The 21,708-nt window shown below is 38.6% G+C and overlaps 1 protein-coding gene across 2 annotated transcripts in view; it reads left to right on the top strand.

Moving 5' to 3' along the window:
• SLC12A1 (solute carrier family 12 member 1) overlaps positions 1-20,194 on the top strand; it is a 44,751-nt gene extending 24,557 nt beyond the window's left edge. The window contains exons 16-27 of one of the 2 annotated variants that reach the window (XM_005419638.1): positions 1,660-1,759; positions 1,844-1,955; positions 4,384-4,524; positions 6,318-6,424; positions 7,256-7,338; positions 9,457-9,597; positions 11,503-11,634; positions 11,867-11,978; positions 14,360-14,446; positions 16,571-16,706; positions 18,659-18,726; positions 19,470-20,194. In XM_005419638.1, the coding sequence (XP_005419695.1) occupies positions 1,660-1,759; positions 1,844-1,955; positions 4,384-4,524; positions 6,318-6,424; positions 7,256-7,338; positions 9,457-9,597; positions 11,503-11,634; positions 11,867-11,978; positions 14,360-14,446; positions 16,571-16,706; positions 18,659-18,726; positions 19,470-19,605 (1,355 nt within the window). In that variant the 3' untranslated portion in view covers positions 19,606-20,194. The remainder of the gene's footprint in view (positions 1-1,659; positions 1,760-1,843; positions 1,956-4,383; positions 4,525-6,317; positions 6,425-7,255; positions 7,339-9,456; positions 9,598-11,502; positions 11,635-11,866; positions 11,979-14,359; positions 14,447-16,570; positions 16,707-18,658; positions 18,727-19,469) is intronic. The other variant, XM_031055881.1, reaches the window with a different exon arrangement.
• Positions 20,195-21,708: the final 1,514 nt, after the last annotated feature.

Raw genomic sequence — 21,708 nt, 5'->3', positions numbered from 1 at the left:
AAACCCCACTATTATTACATGTACATGTTGTGCTGTTAGACTAGATTTTAAAGGAATTAATTCTGCTAACAGAACTAGAAATTATTTTTCTGTGCTGTCTTTATTTAGAGGGAAGTCTGAAGCATCCTGTTAAACTCCATGTAATACAGATTAAGTTGATAGTCTGGTGACTGCCTGTTTAACAAGCAGCTCAAGTGTGGTTCAGGGTTTTCTGTAAACATTCCAGCAGACTCGTTTATTCCCACCACATCTTTATGACATTTGGGCTTTTACTTGAGTAGCACTCATAATTTTTTCCACCCACACACAAAACCTTACCTGAATTTTGCAGTGCTCTTAAGCTAACTCATGCAGGGTCCTCACTCAAAATGTAAACCTGCTGCCCATTATACAACAAAAATGCAAGCTGAATTACTTATGAACTGATCATCCTCCAGCACCTCCCTATAATTCCCTACAAGACAGATGGGCCCACTTTACTGCTGGAAAAAAACACTCAGTAGCTCAGCAAATCACAAAAGCTGTCCTCAAAAACCTGTGTCCTGTTCAAGCCTAGCTATTCATATCCAGGAAAAAACTAACCCAGGTCCAGATTTTGGTGTTAACCACGTGAATTACTTCTGCAGCAGAAAACATAAAACAAAATCAACAAATAAAAGAGGCACAGTTCCCAGCAATACATGTACTTTTATTGGAGTTATCTTGGGACAGCAACAGCTGGTCTGAGACTGTGTTATTGCTTCTCTTGCTGTTGCCTGTCCTCCCTATCTGTGCTCTCTCACACCCTCTGGGATGGTCTGTGCTTCTCTCCCTGTAAATATATCATCAGCTGCAGGAAAGCACACCCATCTCCAGCCAGTTGTCAAAAACATTTCAGGATTTCTACCCTTTTCTTGGATATTGCCAGGCTCCCTAACGCAAAGTAGCACATTAAAGCTTGGTTAAATTCACTGAAGCCGCTGTACAAAAGCCCTGCCTCCTGCTAAGACAGTGACTTTTGTTCAGCAGTAATTTACCAGCAACTGGAGGGTTCAGAAAAAACTAATATTCCTCGGAAAAGGTGACTTTACACAAACCTCCACTTAGTTGCACTTAATATTGCTTTGTATCCTGGCATAATGGGACTTGATCTGCCTTCATGTAGATCTCAAAGCATAGAAAGACATTTCTTATATGTCTGCAGTGACCAAAGAGCTGCACAATAATGAGAAAAGATGTATGTGCCAAAATGGGGTTTGGAGACCAATTTTTGGCCTATACAGTAGAACAGAGCAAACTGGCACCAGCAATGTTCCTTCCTACTGGTTTCATTTGCACCTCCTGGAATTCCCCACCACATACATGACTCAGGGCTGTCCATTTTCTAATGGGAGGAGGCCACAAAGTTAATGTAACAAATAAGAAAATAGTTTTTAAGCAGGGGAAGAACATTCCCTACAACATTTAAATAAAGAATGAAACTATTTACTTGCATGGGGTTTTCTGCATCACACAAGCAAAACCAATCCCTTCTATTATGAAGCACAAAGAACAGATCTGTGTCTATGAAGTACAAGAGGATATACTCTGCTCTTCATAGAGAACACCATTGCTCATTTTTGCAACAGAATGTAAGAAGTCTGTGGTTTAATATGCATTATTTGTCTTTATCATATGCAGAAGTAAACTGGGGCTCCTCTACCCAGGCTCTGTACTTTGTTAATGCCTTAGACAGCGCTCTGGCTTTAACGACAGTGGAGGACCACGTTAAAAACTTCAGGTAAGATTTCTAGTGAACAGCAGAATGGCTTGTCCTGAATCTGCACATCAGCCAATAATACACAACCTCTTTTTTCCCCACCAGACCCCAGTGCTTAGCATTAACAGGAGCTCCTATGGTCAGGCCTGCTCTGCTGGACATCACCCACGCCTTCACAAAGAACAACGGGCTGTGTATCTGCTGTGAGGTGTACACGGTAAGGGAACTCCCCCCACCTGCACACCCAGCACCAGGGGGGCTGCAGGGCTCTGTTCCACATCCCACTCTCACCCAGCACACAGTGCTCCCATGGGGCTGACTGGCAGCTGTGCACAGCACCAAAGAGATTTGCACTGAGAATCAATTTCGTCATAATTCGTGACACGAAAGCTATAGGCTGATACAAAGCCTGCTGCTAAATGCCTCACTGAGATACTGAAATGCATTTCAAAGTTCACAGTAGGTGAACCAAAAATTGGTTTGGAGGAAAAAAAAAAAACATTACAAGGAAAGATTTTAGGCTTAGAAAACAGAAAACACCCAAACCACACAAAACACAAAATTTGAATGGTTATTGTGTGAGAGTCAAATTACCCAGGTTCTATTTTCAGCTTTGTCACTGATTTGCAGAGGTGGGGATTGGCAAGTAATTCAGCTCTCTTTGCAGTGGTTCCTCCAAAACTGTTACAATGCTCATTTTGAGGATCAAAATGCTCTTCTGAGATCTAAAGAGAGGAGCAAAGTGTATTTCTAGATACAAATACACAGCAAATGATGTATCTTAGAGGATGAAGACCTAGTCTCTCATTAGGACAGAACAAAAATAGATTTGTAGTGTAGGGAGAAAATGTATTTTAAATATTACAGTGCCCTTTTAATTTTGAGAGAGAGGAAAAAAACCAGAACAGCTCATGGCACTAAATGGGGCTGCAGAATTTAGATAATAGAATCAGTCCAGCCAAGATAATATATTCCTCTATAGCAGTAAAGGAATAATTCATTTGATGCTGCCACACTGCAGAAACAGAGTAAGGAAGAACCACATGTGATTCTTCCCAAATCAAATGAATCTATAAAGAATGAATGGTCCTAATTCTTCCCTATTATAATTACTGTTCGATTTCCCACTGAATTCACTAAGCATAGAACCAATCCCAACAAGATACCGAGACTATGCAGCTTCCTAAAGTTAAGTTTCAGCAAGTTTTCTGAATTCTTAGGCATGTTTCTCTGATACTAGTACTTTTTATGGAGAACTGAGATTTCATTTCTGTCGATACAAAAAACCCCAAAGACCATTTTGTTAGTATAAGCTTTGTAATTGTTTAGGGGGGCTTTCTAATTATTTCTTCAGCAACTTAAGTGAAATTTAATTTCCTTGGTAATAAAAGTGTGACAAAATGAACCTTTATGAATTGCAAAATTGTGGTAAAAACCAGATGATAAAATTCACAATCACATTGAAGAGCAGCCTGCAATAAATATCACAACAAATGCAGCAAGACTATTCAGCCATAAATGTAACACCCAGCACATTCTGCCTCAAAAGCTGACATGCTGTTAGCAATGCATAAAGTTTTGAAACACCATGCCAGAGAGAACATCTTCCATTCTTTTCTTCCAAAAGGCAGCAAGAAACTTTCCAGGAACATGGTGATACATAGCTCAGAAATGGACAAAATAAAGATCACAACAGAACTTAAAGATTATTTCAAGATTACTTGTCTCTGAGGCTATGGCTGAATGTTGGCCTGAATAGTCTGAGTTTTAGTAATAGGGACTCTTTCTGCTTTTACTCCCTGCCTTCATGTAAAATACTTTTTCAGGGTTAGTCCTCAGTCTGCAAATTCACTGGACTCCTTGTACAATTGCACAAACATTCCATAGGTGCAAAGAAGGAGCAGGGGAGGACACAGACAGGCACCTGGGAGAGGGGTGGGAATGGCCCCTGGGCCAGCAGAAACACATTGTGCAAGCCAGTTACAAAACCACCTTCAGGTGCTTTCCTTTGAGAGACAGGGAAGAAGGGCAAAGCTTGTTTGTTTCCCCTCCTTACTCACAATGAAACTTCAAGCTTATTGTTCAAGTTATTATTCCCAGCTCTTCATACATCCAGCATCAAATCCTTCTTAAGTTATATCGATGTTTTGTGACTTGGATATGCACATGGATTTTTTCCCATTAAATTACCAGATGACGACAGAAGGAAAACTAGCAACAAAGGCATTTGCATCTTTAATTGCATTGCATCAACTCTTTTATGTCAGGAGACAGGAACTTTACCATGTATATTTAGATCTGCTGAGACTCTTTTACATGGAGCCAGGGAGGGACTTTATTCACTCTGAGCTGCTTTATCATACCTTAGATGTTTTTTTAAGATGTTACAATCCATAGTACTCCTTCTTTCTGTCAGAATCACTGCATTTAAGTAGCATTAACAGCCTTGGCCCTCTCAAACAGAATGTGAATAATGTTTGCAGCACAGATATTTTCAAAGGGCTGAATCTCTGTGGACCCTTTTTGGAAAGGTATTTTTCTGACTATCTCCATTTGCTCCCACAGCAGACTAGGTAACTCCTTCAAAATCACTGTGTGATGTACAATACAAAGCCTCCATAATAATATTTTACTGTATCATGCAGGGCCCACGCAAGCTGTGTGTTAAGGAGATGAACAGTGGCATGGAAAAAAAGCAGGCCTGGCTCACAAAGAACAAAAGAAAAGCCTTTTATGCAGCAGTGGCAGCCGACAGCTTCAGAGATGGAGTCAAAAGTCTACTTCAAGTAAGCTTTTTGTTTACAGAACACACAGGAGAGTGTACATCAAAGCATCCCTTTATGTGAGACATTACTATTCGCTTGTGAAGGAGCTCTACATATAGATGGGTGATGTTATAGACAGAAAGGGGGTACATGTATATTACATTACAGATTATTTCATAAAAATCTAGTTCTGGGCTATGGATTATGAGACAAGGCATACTGATTCTCTCCTAAATGAACAAGACATTATTATGAAAAAAGAGAAGCATCTACAGGACAACATATCAATGTCTATGCAGCTGACACTTGATACACTTCAAATCAATTCTATTGTTTGGTATTACACAGCATATTAAATATCTGAGAATGTTTGGCACATTTTCTGCAAATAGCAAGGAGGTCATTTAAACAAAAGACTGCAATAATTTTCTATTACCCTAAGAATGCAGGGGATAATTTCCAACAGTCCATTTGAAATGGCCACAATGAAAGCACAAAGACACTGTTTTCATTTTTCCCATCTCCTTTCCTCTCTCATATATATGAATATTTAAACATATAGGTACTGAGGCAAAATATAGAGAAAATTCATATCATTTTCACAAAATACACTGCTGAAAAAACAACAGTGCCAACTGAGACAGTAGGGAGCCAACTAAAATACTCTGGGAAAGTCACCCACTGATGTCCTACCAGGGCTCTTTGTACACTTACTGAATGGACAGTACAATCGAGCGAGATGAAATGCTATTAATAAAGATCCCTTTGTTCTGTAAAAGCCTCACAAAGACACTTCATCTTGGGCTTACACATTGTCTCAGTAGGAGATCTTTGTGATGTTTTTGAGAAGTGCTACAGTCTGATGATCTCTTCCTTTCCACTACTACATAAGCACTATTGACAAAGTCAACTACTGGACCCCAAGTAATTCCCTTCCAGCAAACAGAAGGATAACCATATCATCACTATTGCAGCCTAAGAACATCAGCAACAATTGCTGATTTCAACATAAACAGTGCTAGTCAAAAAACCCACCAAGGTTCCAAGGTTCTTTTTTCTGTTTGCTAGAGGTAAAAAGTTGGCAAGTGTAACAACTTTACAAGCTGATGTTTTCTGTGTCTCCACCTAAAGGTTCCCAGTACACTGAATATTCAGATTTCTATAAACACAAGGTTAGCTGAATCTAGATCTGACTTGTCCAAGTTTTAGCATCCAGAACCAGTTTTGAAGGCAAACTAATATCTTGCCAAACCATTTCTTTTTCCTGGTTATAAACCATAATTTTATCTACAAAGCATGCTCAGTTGATTTTAGATCATCTTTTGAAAAGAACACAGCAAATGAAACAGCAACAGTTTCCAAATTCAAGGCAAAAAAAACCCTATTCTTAGTAGCCTATGCCTTCTCTGTGTATCTGAGATGCATTAAGAGACTACAGACCCACTTCATCTACTGAGTATTCCAAAGCTGATTAAAGCTTTGTGACATTATATCAGAATGAACATACAAACAGTTCTTGAACTCCCTCTTGATTCCAAGTTATTGAACCATTTTAATGAGAGCATGTCAGAAGAAATGCAAATGAATGCTAATTTAGCAAAACTACACTTCTGTCATCTAAAATAATTTATAGTTGGAATGATTTAAAGCTAATCTTTCTGCTTTCTGCATGGGTATGAGCATGAAGGGCATTTATGAAATGCAATCTAGTTGTGTCTCCAGAACATTACTTCAGTTATCTTTTGCCATTACTTTTCATTTACAGTAAAAGCATGTATGTGTACCTCTCTCAAGCAGTGTTTTAATATTGGCAGGCCTCAGGCTTGGGTAGAATGAAACCAAACACCCTGGTGATTGGATTTAAGAAGGACTGGAGAAGTGCACCTGCCACTCAAATTGAGAACTATGTGGGCATTATACAGTAAGTCAGCTCAGTACCTCCCTTCTCACTCCTCTTAGACCAGATTAATGCAGCATTTCCACAGAGAGTTTGATGTGCAGAAACAATGCAAGGACAGAGGTACAAATCTGGGCTCCGTGGCTGAAGTTATTGCCCACCAAAAAAGGCTCACTGGTTTCCCACACCTTGTTGGATCAGCTTAGCAAACACTTGGCACCATCAGAGCTGGTGTGGCTTGACAATGCTAAAGAAGCTGCACTGCAGTCAGCAGTGCTTTTCCAGAACTGTATTTTCCTATTTTTAGTGGCCAGGAGCTCAGACAAAAACAATGCTAATGTACATACTAAGGGAATAAGAGAACATCATGGAATTCTTCTTTTAAGCCTAAGAGACAGAGGAAGAGCTTTGCTTCAAATCTCATGTGTGCCTAAGGCTCAGCAGCTCTGTGCGTTGGGATTTAGCTAGGAAACAGTCATTTTAGAACAGGCTTTTCATTGATGCTTGCTCAAAATTCACTTGCAAAGCTGAAGCAAGTTACAGAGCAACAAAACCCACCTTGGCTTTATTATTTCCTCAGAGAAGGGAGAAAAAAATTACCCCATAGCAACCTAGTTCCTAAAAAAGTGCTGTCTGAAAGACCCATTTCAGGAATAGCTGATGTGTTCCCATGCCCAATCAACCATTTTTTTAAATGAGGGAAGAGGAGTAATGCAAATTCATCTGGGACAATTCCTTCTGCAATTTTACCTAGTCTGTCCTCTCTGTGAACACTTTCACTGATCTTTTCAGAATAGCTTTCCTCATCAACGTGCACGATGTAAAACCATGTTTACTTTTCCTTTTTTTTTCCAGTGATGCCTTTGATTTTGAACTTGGTGTAATTATCATCAGAATTAGCCAAGGATTTGATATATCACAGGTCCTTCAGGTTCAAGGTATGTAGTCACTCGACAGCTGAATATCTCTGCTGGTTAGATGCACAGCATAAGGACTCTGACACTCAGAAGAGTCACCATCTGCTTTCTAGAATGCTTCCTACACTCACAACTTCCACAGTTTGTCCTTGCTTGTGCAGTTTAAACCTGCATGAAATCCTTGCTGATCCCTGGCAGTGACAGAAGGAGTCCAAGCCTCACACATTAAGGGACTCTGCACACCAGAGAACTCAACTCCCAAAGCATTTCCAGCACAGGCACAGACCAAAGCAGTAAAATCAGATTGTGCCACAGCAACCACTTACCCTGCTGCAGATTTCCTTCCTGTTCATGGCACACCTTTCTCTCTGCCTACCTGATACCTCTGGGACAGACAGGAAATGGGAAGATGCACTTTTGTTACCATCTCTGTGCAACTCTGAGTCCCATAGAGCTCCCACCCCTACAAAAATCTGAAATCCGCAGGAAACATCAGCTCTCTCTCCCCACTTTCCCTTCATTCTTCCTTAGGCTAGCAGCGCATATCCCAGGGGGAAAGGGCAATCCTTCCGCCATGCCACCACCATGTCGGGAGACATGCCTTTGTGCGGCCAAGGCGGAAGGGTTCCCCAGGTTGCCGGCAGGGCATCTCTCCCCCCTGGTCCTGTTGCTGCCCGCCCGCCGCCATCGCGGCATCAGGGGACGGAGCGAACCCCCCGGAGCAAATCAGCCGCAGAGGGAAAAGCGCCAGAGACTCCTTTAAAGACCAAGGGCAGATGAACACTCACACCGGCAGCTCGATGTGCTTGGGGACCCACGGGGAAAAACTGCAGGGACTCAGAAAATATTCCAAAATAATCAACCTTTTCTTCACCCCCGGTGATTTCTGAGAGGTATCTGCCTATCTCTGCCTGCTGCGAGTCAGAAACTGAGTGCTCAAAATGTACAGTCATTGGAACACCTGTAAAAACACAGTGAAAACAACTCTTCAGTCTTACAAATGAGCAAATATTCTCCAAGTGTTGTGACACAAGGAGTAAGAAAGCATTAAGGGGGGAGCCTCAAATACAAAGAAATGTTTTGAAGCAGATACAGAGTCATTGTAGTGGAAAAGAACAATCATTGTGTTCTCTTATACTTGGTACAGCATTCTGTTCAACAGAAAAACTGAAATTTTAGTTTTGAGTAACCATTAAGTTTGTAGCTATCACCATGTCTAATAATCAGAGGTATGAGACTGTCATTGGTTAAAATCTAAAAGTATAATGTTTCTGTTGGCAACTGAGTGCTAACAGAGCTAATAATATCTGGCTAGCAAGGGCTTATTCTACTTTTTTAATACAATGTCTTAAATGAACATACCTCATATTTCGTTAATTTATTACTCAAATAGAAGATTTCCTTATGAAAAAAGTTTTCTGCAGGCAAATGCCTGAATCATATTAATTAGTGCCTCAACATAATATATTCCACAATAACACATGGTATCTTTTTCTCAGCAAAAGCATAATAATGCTAAGATTGAACTGTTCTTTTATATTATTAAGTCTACAAAATTAATTGGCTAAATCTTATATCTTTGCAACTAATGCTTAAAAAAAACCAATGAATATTTCTACATGGAGAATAATTGCATATTCAGGATCCTTATGTATTTCTGAGAATCTCAAAGTACAAACCATGAGACTTTGTTCTAAGAAAAGAGACCCACAGGCTAGAACTAAATACCTCAGCTTCCTCAGTGTAGGAAAACAGCTTTCCTTATGTCTTTTCAAATTCTTGGCTAAAGAAACCAACTAAACATCCATAAACATAACTCAGTATATAATATCTCATGCAACTGTAAAATGTCATAATACTGAATTGAATTTGGATGAGACAACCTGAGAGCTGTTGGCACAACACAGTGCTGTAGGCACAGGCACCCCAAGCTAGGGCTTCCAGAGGTGAATTTTGCTTACTTCTCCCTACTTGTTTGCAAAGAAAAAGCATTTTAAAAGAAATTTTCATACCGTGAGCTTTACATTGTCTACAAAGTACCACAACACCAATTACATCATCGCCATTAGCTCAGTAATGGATTTAATTTTAAAAAAACAGCAATGTCTTACCAGTTCTCTTACTTTTTCTAATATACAGAGGAATTAGAGAAGCTGGAGCAGGAGAGATTGGCACTCGAAGCCACCATTAAAGAAAATGATTTTGAAGAAGGAAAAAGGGGTATCTGTGGATTCTTCAAAAAAGCCAGCACACTGAATATCTCAAAACACGAAACAAAGGGTAAGTTCCAAAATGACAACTTATCTCCAACCCTTCAATGCATCACACTTTTACCAACATGAAAACTGGAATTTACTCCAAGCCAAAAACTCCTGAGCCACACAGAAGCCCCTGGAACAGAACCTCCCTTGTGCAAACCGTGGTGGCCAAAGCCTGTAACGCAGCACAGGGACATCCTCTGCTCAGAGGACATGCTGTCTGCAGCACCCCCACTTGCTAGATAAACTTCTCAGCTCAGCTTACCTTCACTGCTACTTGACTAAAACAGAACATGGTTATTCAAGTTTGAGGAATTCAGAACAAGTTGGTTGAGGGGGTTTTGGGGTTGTTTTTGTCTTTTTAATAGGGTATTTTAAGCTTTTAAACAGAAAAAAGCTTTTAAGCTTTTTTCCCTCCTCTCTAAAGAAAACATATGCACAATAGGCAGGGAACAAGCATTCTTACTTTACTTAATATACACACAACACCTCAGCACACAGCTGAAAAACAGGTAAAAATAGCACAACTGCTCTGTAGTCTAAGCATAATTTCATAAGAATGCACAAGTGAAGGTGGTAAAAAGTACTGAATGTACACACGCAGCATACTGTCAAATAACTAACACATTGATGTGTAGGTGATGAAGTCAATATTATATTTCAGATATAGTGAAATGATACAGACCCAATTTAAGGTCTCATTTCACAACTGCTGGGCTGTAATGATAATGACCCACCTGAAGCCATGCTTGTACACAGACATGTATTTTGAGAGTTTGCACCTGCAGAGACAATTACATCTGGCTGTGCATGCAACTCCCACAGGTGCCAGGAAGAGCTACAGACTGGGAACATAAAATACCATTATTCTTCAGCTGGCAGGCTTCAGTTGATTTTGTTTCAGTAGAACATATTTTTATGACAATTCCAAGAGTGCCTACCCCTGTTTCAACTTCCCTTTTTGATTTAGTTGAGAAATGCATAAAGTAAATACATATTACACATTTTGGCTCTCTGTATTAGATAGATTGGGTTAATAAATAGCCCCACCTCTCTGTTTTGTTTTGATGTTCATACTCCCCAGAGTTGTTCCATCTCCCAGCAGAGATGCTGGAACTGTAGAGGAAAGCCAGTAACTGCTTTGGAACTATCCTGTACACACTCCAGAAACACAGGAAAACCAAACAAAGCATTTTCAGAACCTTGCAGATCAGAGTAAAACCTCTAAAGAAGCCTGTTTGTTCCACTTAAAATACTGCTCTGACACCAGCTCTTTGAAATCATTGAAGGAGAAGCAGTAATAAAGCCAGAGGCTTTAAAAGGTGGAATGAGAGAAGGTATTGTTAGTACAGAGTTGAAACTGCATCTTTTCAAGCCAGCCAAGCAAACAGCAAGAACCAAAATTTATTTCCACTTGTCAGTGACCATGTCAGCATAGGGAAACAGCTATATGTGCTTGTGTTCTCTAACTTCCAGCTTCACCCATACTACCCCTGCACCCCATCAGCTCATTGCATCCACTCTGTACCTTTCAGGGAGCTCTGTATTTTACAACACAGATGAGCTTGTAAATGATGCAAAATGACACATTTACTTCTAAAATCTATCAGATATTTCCCAGTGGCTTTTTAAGGCCCCAGTGAATTTTATGGTAACTAAAAAGAGACAGAGAACAAATAGTCAGGTAACCTTTTTCAAAATGCTATAGTCTAGTAACAATGTGTTACACAAGCTTTGGTTTCTGTGTGTATGAGAAAATTAAAAGTCCAAAGCATCTACTCTATACCTTCTTTTTCAGATTTAAAGGCTAGAAATTATGTCAGAAACACTTCATTTTCCTGAAGCTTTCCCTCCATTTGGCTCCCTAAAGCTACTTATTGCCTCACTTATCAGACATCCTTCCACATTTTTTTCTTTCTCATTACAGAGAGCACCATTAACACCATACAGTCAATGCATGTGGGTGAATTCAATCAGAGGCTGCTAGAAGCTAGCACTCAATTTAAAAAGAAGCAAGGAAAAGGGACAATTGACATTTGGTGGCTGTTCGATGATGGAGGTAAGGAATTTGAGTAAGAATCACAGAGAGAGAGATTCCTCTGTTACCAAATATAAAAACAGACTTGGGAATTTGCACAAAACTGGTTTTTATTAAGCTTACATAATCAATTTTCTGTCAGGATTAAATGTTTTAAAATTAACTTACATCCAACACTGCTTAAGTGAAAGATGGAAATTTTACCATACAATGCACTAATTTGACATTCCTCCAATTTTCTGTGTTCTTCCAGGTCTAACAATCCTAATTCCTTACATTCTAACTATCAGGAAGAAGTGGAAGAATTGTAAATTAAGGATCTTCACTGGAGGAAAAGTCAATAGGATTGAAGAGGAAAAACTAGTGTAAATATAACTTTGTTTGTCTCACTTGTTTAAAGAATTAGAATTGATGCTGAATATAATGCATATACAGCAGGAAGGTGAGACATTTTCAGCACAACTGGTTTGTTGTACTTTGGGCAGCATGAAAAAAAATGTACTTGATTGAAAGATGTTAAGCTTATGGCATAGCTCTTAAGGCTCTGCAAATGGTGATTACCAAAGGAAACTCACATCCAGCACTTTTTCCCATTAATAGCTCACATTCCCTTCTCTGAAGAGAAGAGCAGTCTGCACTCTCTAACGAGAATATAATTACTTTTATGGGATTTACATGAGATTGTCCAGGTAACAGGAAGTGAAATTGCACATGAAGTTCTCAGATGCAAATAGCATAGACAGATAACTCACATAAATGTGATTTACTGTGGTAAAATATAAAGAAGTTAAAGAGCAAGTTAATCAACTTTAAGGCCAAGTTGATTTTACTCAGTGTTTTAAAGAAAGTCTAGATTTCATAATCATCGTTTCATAATCATTTGCCTTTGAGCAAATGAAAGGTACTAATACAAATTTATTCTTATCACCATTGCATGTAGGACTTTTCCTTCCTAAGCACTTCACACATTACAGGCAGAGCCATTTCAGCACCAGTGGAAGCAGCTCAGTTTGGGATGAAAGTCAGTGACTGCTTAACAAAGAGCAAAAGCACCATGCAGAGAGTTAAAAACATGTCCAGCCAAAACTCCAGTGGCAAACAAGTGAGAGGGGTGCAAGGACAGGAGTTAGAATCAGCAGCTTCACTAGGATTACAACACAGTGCTTTGGAAAGGCAGCTGCCACAGGGTGTTCCCTTAAAGCAAAAGGGAACACATAGAATAAACTTTACTCCATTGTGGTGCCCTTGGTGTTAAACAGTATCCTAAAGTTAATGTACCTCTGCAGAAGAGATTCACAAGTGTATGCACAAACTACCCTTATAATTGGGTTAAAAAAGCCCTAGAGCTGTTCAAGGACCTGCTGGGGAGTGTTCTCTGTCCCCTGTCCAGAGTCTGCCCAGTCTTGGCTGCTCAGGACTGCAAGCAGGCTCCTGAACCTGAACCCCCTAGTCACCTGATTTTGCTGGAAGTAGGAACTTTTCACACCAAATGGGATTTGTTAAAACATGAGAATTTCCACAGAGGCAGCTCTGACACCTGCATTACCCTGCTTGTCCCACAAAGGCCAGAGTAACCAGCACGATCAGGACAGCTGACAAAGACACAGCTTGTCCCCAGGAAAACATTATGTGTCTGCACTGCTACCTAAACACCAGCATTGCTCAGAACATGGCCTACCTGCCACCTGCAAAAGCCTTCAAAGAGACAAATCTGGGCCACGTGATTCCCCCCTTCCCTAGGTAGATCTAATACTAAATCATCCAAGTACAATTTCAGCCAAGGATTTTGAATTTTACTAACAGGTAATTTCCCAAATACTAAAAACTTCACAGAAGTTGAGATTTGGCTCTTTATCATGTTCAAAACAGAGATTGCCACCAGGGACATCAAGGTTTATACAAGCTGTATGTTCTTTTTATATAAATACATTAAAAGAAAGAGTAAACTCTCAGGTCACAAACAAATATGTATTTCTACCGTGGTTTGCTCCTAGGAACTCTCTGACCTTTTCAAAATCCAAAGCTACCTATTCCACCAAAAATAGAAACAAAAAAGGAGGTGGGAGAAGGAGGTGTGGGGAAGAACCACAAGATCCCAACCATGGTTCAAACAAGGGCAAAACTGACCTAATTAAACCTCTCTATCTTCAATGCAAACACACAAAAACCAATAAACTATTCCTTCTGCCAAGGAAAGGCAGAAAAGCAAATTATTTTTTTATGAACATGTGTAAAGACAACATGCAAGTAGATCAATATAAATTCATAAATGAAAAAAGATGAAGATTCTTTAAGCATTGGACCTTCTGGACCAAATTTTGACCAACACATTCACTACCAGTACTGTAAAAGCCCATCCACAGCATTCTGACAGTGACAGAGTAACAGAAGCCATCTGTAAGTACTGCAGAATTCTGACCTACTGTATATTGAATATTCTTCCTTTCTAACTCAAGCCTTTGAGAATACTTAAAGTACCATTGTTTTCCCAAAATGCAAACACCCTGCCCTCTGTCTGCTATTAATTTCTTTTTATTTTGTGATTTTCATCAATCATTAAATTAATTATGCTACAGCCATCACATTAATCCAGTTCTGCAATTAGAAATTGAAACACTAAAGCATTTAAAGTAATTTGTCATATAGTCAAAGATATAAAATGTAGTTGTCTAATTCATTTACAAGTGTTCTTTGATATAAGGCACTCCAAAGTACAGTGATAAAACATTCTCTCTTTTGTTTTCAGGATGGCTTCACTCCTAAGCAAATTCAGAATAAAATTTGCTGATATTAATATCATTTGTGATATCAATATAAAGCCCAACAAAGAAAGGTAAGAAGCATTACCAAATCCACTATTTAGCAGCCAGCCTTTATCTAGAGCTTATTTATTTTATGTTGAAAATTAAAAGAGAAAAAAAAAGCACAACACAAAATAGCACTGTCACTTCATTGTAATCATTTTCTAAGTACCAAAAGCAGGAAAAAAACCTTTTAACAATCACAGCTTAAAGGGTCAAAATAATGTGCAGCCTTTTTCTTTATGTTGTAAAGACTAATTAGACACCATACTTATGGAGCCACTAAATTTTACATTTTATGATGGATTCTCATATTTGTTTAGGTTGCAATAGACTCCAGTCAGTCAAAATTCTCCTGTAAATTTGCCATCACTGTCAACTCAGCCTTCTGGGTTTTACAATAAATTCATAGCATTTTTCTGGTCAAACACAAGCATACTTCCTCTCTCCCATTACGTCAATATTATAATGCTCCCCTATCACTCAGATATAATGAAGGCTTAATAGTTTTAAAAATTAACGCTCTTAAGCAGAGGTTAGGAAGTTGGTAAAACAATGCTCAAAAAGCTCCACCTCCAACTGTGTTAGCTAAATTAAAAAAACAAACCAAAACATAAAATCCTTGCTTTCTAAAACATATCTCCATAGAAATCATCTATTTGTTCTGCTAATATAGAAAAAAGTATATAGCAGGCTGTTCAGGGGATACCTGAATCCTAAATTCAATTCACAGTACTGCTCTTAGTCTTAAAGCTCCTCTGAAAATGTGCCCCCTTGCTGTTCTCTCTTCCATCCATCCCTCAACTCCAACCAAAGCCTTTCCTCTGGGTTCAAGTGCAATGCCAGGTTAAGCTCTTCATCATTCTGTGTTCCATTTCTACACACACACACAACTTTGCGAAAACAATATAGGACTCACCAGAGTTTCTATGGTCTATTGGAGATTTTGACTGAAGAAATGCAACTAAAGAATATAAATTTTTATAACTAGATACCTAAAGTCCCCTTTTAGTGCTCTCTTGATCTCTCAAGTAAAATCTTTTAATCATATAAAGAACTGTGCAATACAAATCTTGTTTTTCCTCCAGTACAATGCAGTGATTTTACATACATAAATAAATATTTACATACATAAATAAAAGCTATCAAAAAGAATTAACATCTGGCATTAACATAAAAAGCCACACACATTTGCTGGATCAGCACTATCTGAACTGAAAAAGTGAGTTATATGCCAGACACTTGCTAGACAGACCATAGTATCTCTCTTCCAGCTGGCACCCCATCTATTTAATGAATAATAAGAGGATTATCACTATTTTACATACTGAAACAGACAGTGAGGATGTTGAAAAACAATGACAACTTAGCAACAGCAACACTAAATGCTGCATATCACAGCCTTTAACCCATCTCTTGGTTTCCTGGCCATACAGCCAAAGCCAGCCTGTTCCCAGTCTGCCACTTCACAACAAGGCATGTCAGCACCAAGAGCTCTGAGAAATACACTCACACCCACACAAAAGAAACTCCCTGAGGTCTCTGTGAGTTTTTAACAATGGGCAAGCAAGGAAGTACTGAAGGACAATAAGGTTCTCCAGATGAAAACATTCAAAAGTTCAAGAAACAACTTGAAATTTAGAGAGAAAATCTGAACACAATTCTGAGCCCACATACAGCAAAAATCCTACAGTGTTTCCTTCAGCCCCTTGTAACAGGCAATTTGTATCACCTGTTTATCCATTGCATTAAAACTGTATCAGTGAGGCGATTGGTCCAGCCACTGCTGAAACAATAAAATGTTCAGTATTTGTGAGGAGACCCATATTCATTGTTAATATTAGCAACCAATCTACTGCAGTTTGCAGTTAGTGTAAAATTCATTTCAGTATTTTTGCTATACAATGCAGAAAATTCTCTGCTAAATGCAGTGTTTAATTATCCTCAAATAACCTTTTAATTATTCTCAAATAACCCAAACATACAGAACTGGCACAGCTATAACTTGGGGCACAATGTAGCAAAGAATAGTTAAAGATTTTGCATGTTTTTCAGCTATAATTATTATCAGTGAGGCCCGTCATACACAGTGACTGTGAAATAAGTTAGTGAGTTCATACCCTGCAGCAAGGCCTCCTTTGTAATTCCTGTTTCAGCTGGAAATTCTTTGAAGAGATGATTGAACCATATCGCCTCCATGAAAGCTGCAAAGATATGACAACTGCTGAGAAATTAAAGCGAGAGACTCCATGGAAAATTACAGATGCAGAGCTGGAAGCATTCAAGGAGAAGGTAAAGCCTTGCCTACTTTTTACATATCTACCTTTTCTTACCCTCCAGATGTTTGAAGCGATTAGTAAGAAAAAGTGAAACAGCAGATATGGCATTAAAAACACGACGTGTACAAACCTGTATTTGATATTTACAGATTGGATTTATATTGTAAACACTGCAGAGGTGTGTTATGATTGCATTATTGAGCTCTCTCAGACCTTGGCATGTTTACACAGTATTTTCCAGGCTGATGAGAAGCTCTGCCCACATCAAAGCCAGCCAGATGAAAACCACCTCTGAACCAGAAGCCACAGTTACTGCACTGAGCCTGAGCTAATTGGGTCTGCTGAGGTTTATTTAAATGGTCCCACTGTTCTGGAGCTTGAATCTCTTCAAGGGTGCAGTTCCAAACATTCATCACTTTGGGCCATTTAGAACTGAATCCAGACACTTCAACTAAGCTAGAAATTTCTCCAAAGGCAGGGTTGAGCATGAATTCTTACCTCAGTGGCAGAGTGAATACTAAACCAGTCTACCATGCAGAAGCTCTCCTGCAGCTCAGAGGAACTTCAAGGCAGATGCTGGCTGATACACTGGGTGAATTACAGCCCAGTCTGCTCTTTACATTTGTTGGGAAAACACCTTTTTACCAATGAACCACCAGGATTCATCAGGCCAGTGACAAAAGGATGCAAACTCTTTCACCCTTAAGAGACAAGATCTCCTGTAACTCACAGAGAATTAATCTAGCAATTTTAGTTATGGTTCCTGTGGAATTAACCTGAGTAGATTGGGAGTTTACTTATCTCCACTTTATGATGCTGGTAACTTCCTCAACAGAGCAAGGATTGCAACTCTGAGCTCAGAGCTGCCAGAAGTCACAGCCTGGCATATTAACATAAGCAGAAATCAATGATGATTTAAGATAACACATTACACTACTGACTGCAGGCTGACTGCTCACTGTGCTACCCTCATCATGGAGCTGAAAAGCAGCATAAGGTTATATGGTCAGCTATGGGCAGAAAACCTTAGAATTATTCTCACCTTAAATTATCAAAAAGTGAGAGTCAGAGCCCTTAAACACCTCAGTATAAAAGATAACAGGAATATAATCACAGACACTCACATGCAGAACTAGTGAGGATACAACAGGAAAAAAATACGTGATTAAGCTTAGTCCTGTCTAGGTCACTAATTAAGGAAAAAGAAAAATTCCTCAAAAGTTGAAGAGAGTCAGCAATATTAAAATACCAAATTACTCTGTAAAACAAGAACAGCAACAAAAAGTTTAGCTTACACATCTGGAAAGACATGCCTCTTATCTTCAGAAGTAGGGCAATTCTGGGAATTTTACAGAGGACATTAGAACACCTTTACAATTTAACAGAAAAACCTGGCAGCACAGATAAAGGGTGATGTTATAGGATGATTCTCATGAGGTAACATCTGGCTACATTATGAAGGTTCTTACCTATATAGTATGTACAAGAACAGTGACATTTCTGTAGAGAAGGAAAACTTAAGATCTGAATGGAGAAAAATCTGCTTTTTACTTTCTCTAGGGAAAAAGAAAATAATTTACAAAATCAGTTAAGATACATCTATCTTACATAAAACTTCCCTGGTCTCTTGTTCCCTGTGACTTGTGGTTAAGCCATAAAAATATTGAAGATTTGAGCTCATAAAGTAAGTTCAGTACAAAAATAATCCCTATCCCCAGGAAACCTTACACAGGAGTGAACCATTGGAGTGGCCCTAATATAACTACACCAATCAAAAAGTGTGGCTTAGCCTCATATTCTGCCATGGCTGAGACTCTGGACCCCAGAGCAGACCTGGCTTCCAGTGCTGCCAAAGCAGCAGCAGAAAATCTTGCAGGCAAGGGGGAGTGTGGAAGTCCCTAAGCCACCAGAGCTGAGGATCACTGACCTGACTGATATTTTTCTTTTCCTGGTGTGTTTAATCAGAGTTACCGCCAAGTCCGTCTGAATGAACTCTTACAGGAGCACTCGAGAGCAGCCAACCTCATTGTCCTGTGAGTTGCAACATTTTTGATTCTAAGAATAATGTGGAATGAGATTCTGGACTGGAGCTACAGAAACCCTTGTGTTAATTCACTGAGCACAAAAGCAATCTTTTAAGTACCTTCTGGAGGACTTGCATCTGGACTGATGTTTCTCTGGGACTGCACTGAATATGAATCTGTCCTGGTGATGAAGCAATTGTAAAAAGGAAAGGAGGCCACCAATAAAATTACCCAAAAAGGCCCTTTCCAGAATCGATTTTTATTTACAGACACATTTTTTGTGCACAGCTTCAATAAATTAGCTTGCACCTGTGATGCAGATAAACCTCTACGGTTCTATTAATTCAGTCTCAAAAAAAAGGGGTGGTCATATAGTGCTTACCACAAATTGACCAGATTTTAAAACTCCCATCTCACAGTAACTGCAGATAAGAAAATAGACTGATGAACTGCAAAACTGTGCATGTGTTGCCTTTTTATCCTTTTTTAAAAAAACATACTATGTGTGAGTTTTATAACCCCAAAAATAGTCTTTGCCAGTTTAAAGCTACAATCAAAAAGCAGTTAATATCCAGTACTATCAGGTGAGCAAGGGTTTGTTTTCATATCATAAGGCCTTAATTTGCAATCTTTTACAGTAATTATATCACAGCTGTATACGAACAGTGATGTTTTCTGCTTAGCATTTAATGAGAAGCCTGGGCTACCCCTGCCTTCATAATGATAATTTTATTTTTCCTCTGCCCAAGCAGGAGCCTCCCTGTGGCAAGAAAAGGAGCAGTGTCTGATTACCTGTACATGGCTTGGCTAGAAATTCTCTCCAAGAACCTTCCTCCAGTCTTAATGGTCAGAGGCAACCACAAAAATGTACTGACTTTCTATTCTTAGAAAAACAGCAGTGCCTGGAATATGCCTTGCTTGATTCCAACAGCTACATTTTTAATGGCAATGGTTCATCAAAGACACACTCATTTAATACAAATCTAAAGTTTTCATAATTAACAGGTTGTTTTTCAAAAATCCAAAGCAAAAAATTAGAAAAAAAATGTAAATGGTCCCTGCTGGTGTTACACTCCAGTACAGGCAAAAGAAGGAAAATCTACCTATATGTTACCTGAGACAGCAAATATTTTGAGCACACAAAGAAGAAATTCTTCTGATTTTATAAAGTATTGAAAAAGTTTTTGATATTTATCATAGAAAGCAAAAACTAACTGTGATAAAATAGAAAAGATTAAATCTCTAAATAATTTTTTCAAACTGCACTATCATACTTGCTAATGGGCACACAACACGATTCAAATGAAATGCACCAACTTGTGAGACAAAAACCTGTATGGCATCCATCAGGTGTAAGTCATGAACTGATAGAATGCAAGTAGAATATATGCAATGATTTTTGATTATAATATTGCTAAATTAGGATCTGCCTACAACAGATGCTTTTACCTAAAATGTTCTGCTAATTTAAATTAATTCAAACAGTTCTAATTTAGTCACAAAAAATTAGATGCATAAAAATATGGACTTTATTACAAGACTTGATAATGCATTTTCAAGCTCTGACATGCAATAGAATATGTGATTGAAATAATTAAATGTTGTAAGTAAATTTCACCAAAAAATTAGTAAACCACTAAATATTCTGACAATTTTTGCTATGAATGTTAGGGTTAATACAATTTGATATTATACATTGGGATAATATGTACAGTGATTTATGTGATTAGAAAACAAAAACTCATTAGCTGAGTTGAATGCCTTACTTTTGATTTATATAAAAGATTTCTCTCTTTTTTGACTTTCTAAATAATATTAATTACACACTAACTTCAAATAAAGGCAATTCATTAAGTTGTGTAATTTTTCTGTTTTCTACTCTGCAATGTTATGGTACTTTATAATTTCAGCTGTCAAGAAAAGCAGCTTCTCTTTTTAGTGGGTAAAGCTACATCCTATGTGTAAGCACTATTTAAATCAAAGACCATCAAGGAACATTTATTTATTTTCTGTAGTCCTGCAACTCCTTTACAGAGATCAACCAACATGAAAGCCTCATGAAAGCCAGGGAACCCTGAATTTCACTAATTGTATATTTTAAAGCAGGCCTCAGCTTCCATCTTGCTCAAATTATTAGAATTTAACTTGTAGTGGATTTAGCACTCCATCTCCAAAAATGACAAATATTTTATATTCATATTTTTCTGAGTTCAACGGCAGCAATTCAGCAGAACATGGTAATGTAGCCCAGTAAGCCATGCTTTATTTTCTCTATCTATTAAAGGCAGGATATTAAATATTGATATTTTCTCATAATGTTCTTCCTTTGCCTCTCACACATTTACAATCAGGCTGAAGGATCATTTTACAACCTAACTGCATTACACAGAAGTTTCCTCCATATACCAGACTTCCTGCACAACCCTGAGCAAACCAAAACACACATTCTGCACCTGCAAAACAAGGAGATTATTCTCACCCTTCACAGTGATGTCAGCAGTGATACTGGAGCTTGCTGCATGCTGCCAGGTCCTTGCGGCTCCTTGTGGAACCATAATGGTCACCATCCTCTCCACCTCACACAGACACAAACTGAACAGCACCCAGCCAAAGCCAAGCTTTTAGGGAGGCTCCATTTAGACTTTGTGGGTTTCTTACCACAACCTACACAAAGGCCTGGAGGAATTCTTCACCTCTGTTAAGTCCTTTAATGATGCACATGACTGGGGATTGTTTCTTAAATATTCCCAAGTACTGTAATTCTCAACCTGTAGGGAACATTGACCCAAACTGTGCTGGGGGACCCTAAGCAGGTCCAAAAAGAGAATGAGCACAAAATGAACCAACAATAGCACTTTCAACACTGCTCACACTTCTCTCTCACAAACACACTGCTGTGGGCATTGCAAAAATAAATCCCAAGAGATACCTTTCTAAATAAATAGTCATCAAAAACTAAGTACTGACATACATGTTTCTATAAAATTTCTT

This window comes from Geospiza fortis, unplaced genomic scaffold, assembly GCF_000277835.1.
Source record: "Geospiza fortis unplaced genomic scaffold, GeoFor_1.0 scaffold171, whole genome shotgun sequence".
Classification (NCBI taxonomy): domain Eukaryota; kingdom Metazoa; phylum Chordata; class Aves; order Passeriformes; family Thraupidae; genus Geospiza; species Geospiza fortis.
This window is presented reverse-complemented; position numbering and strand designations above follow the sequence as displayed.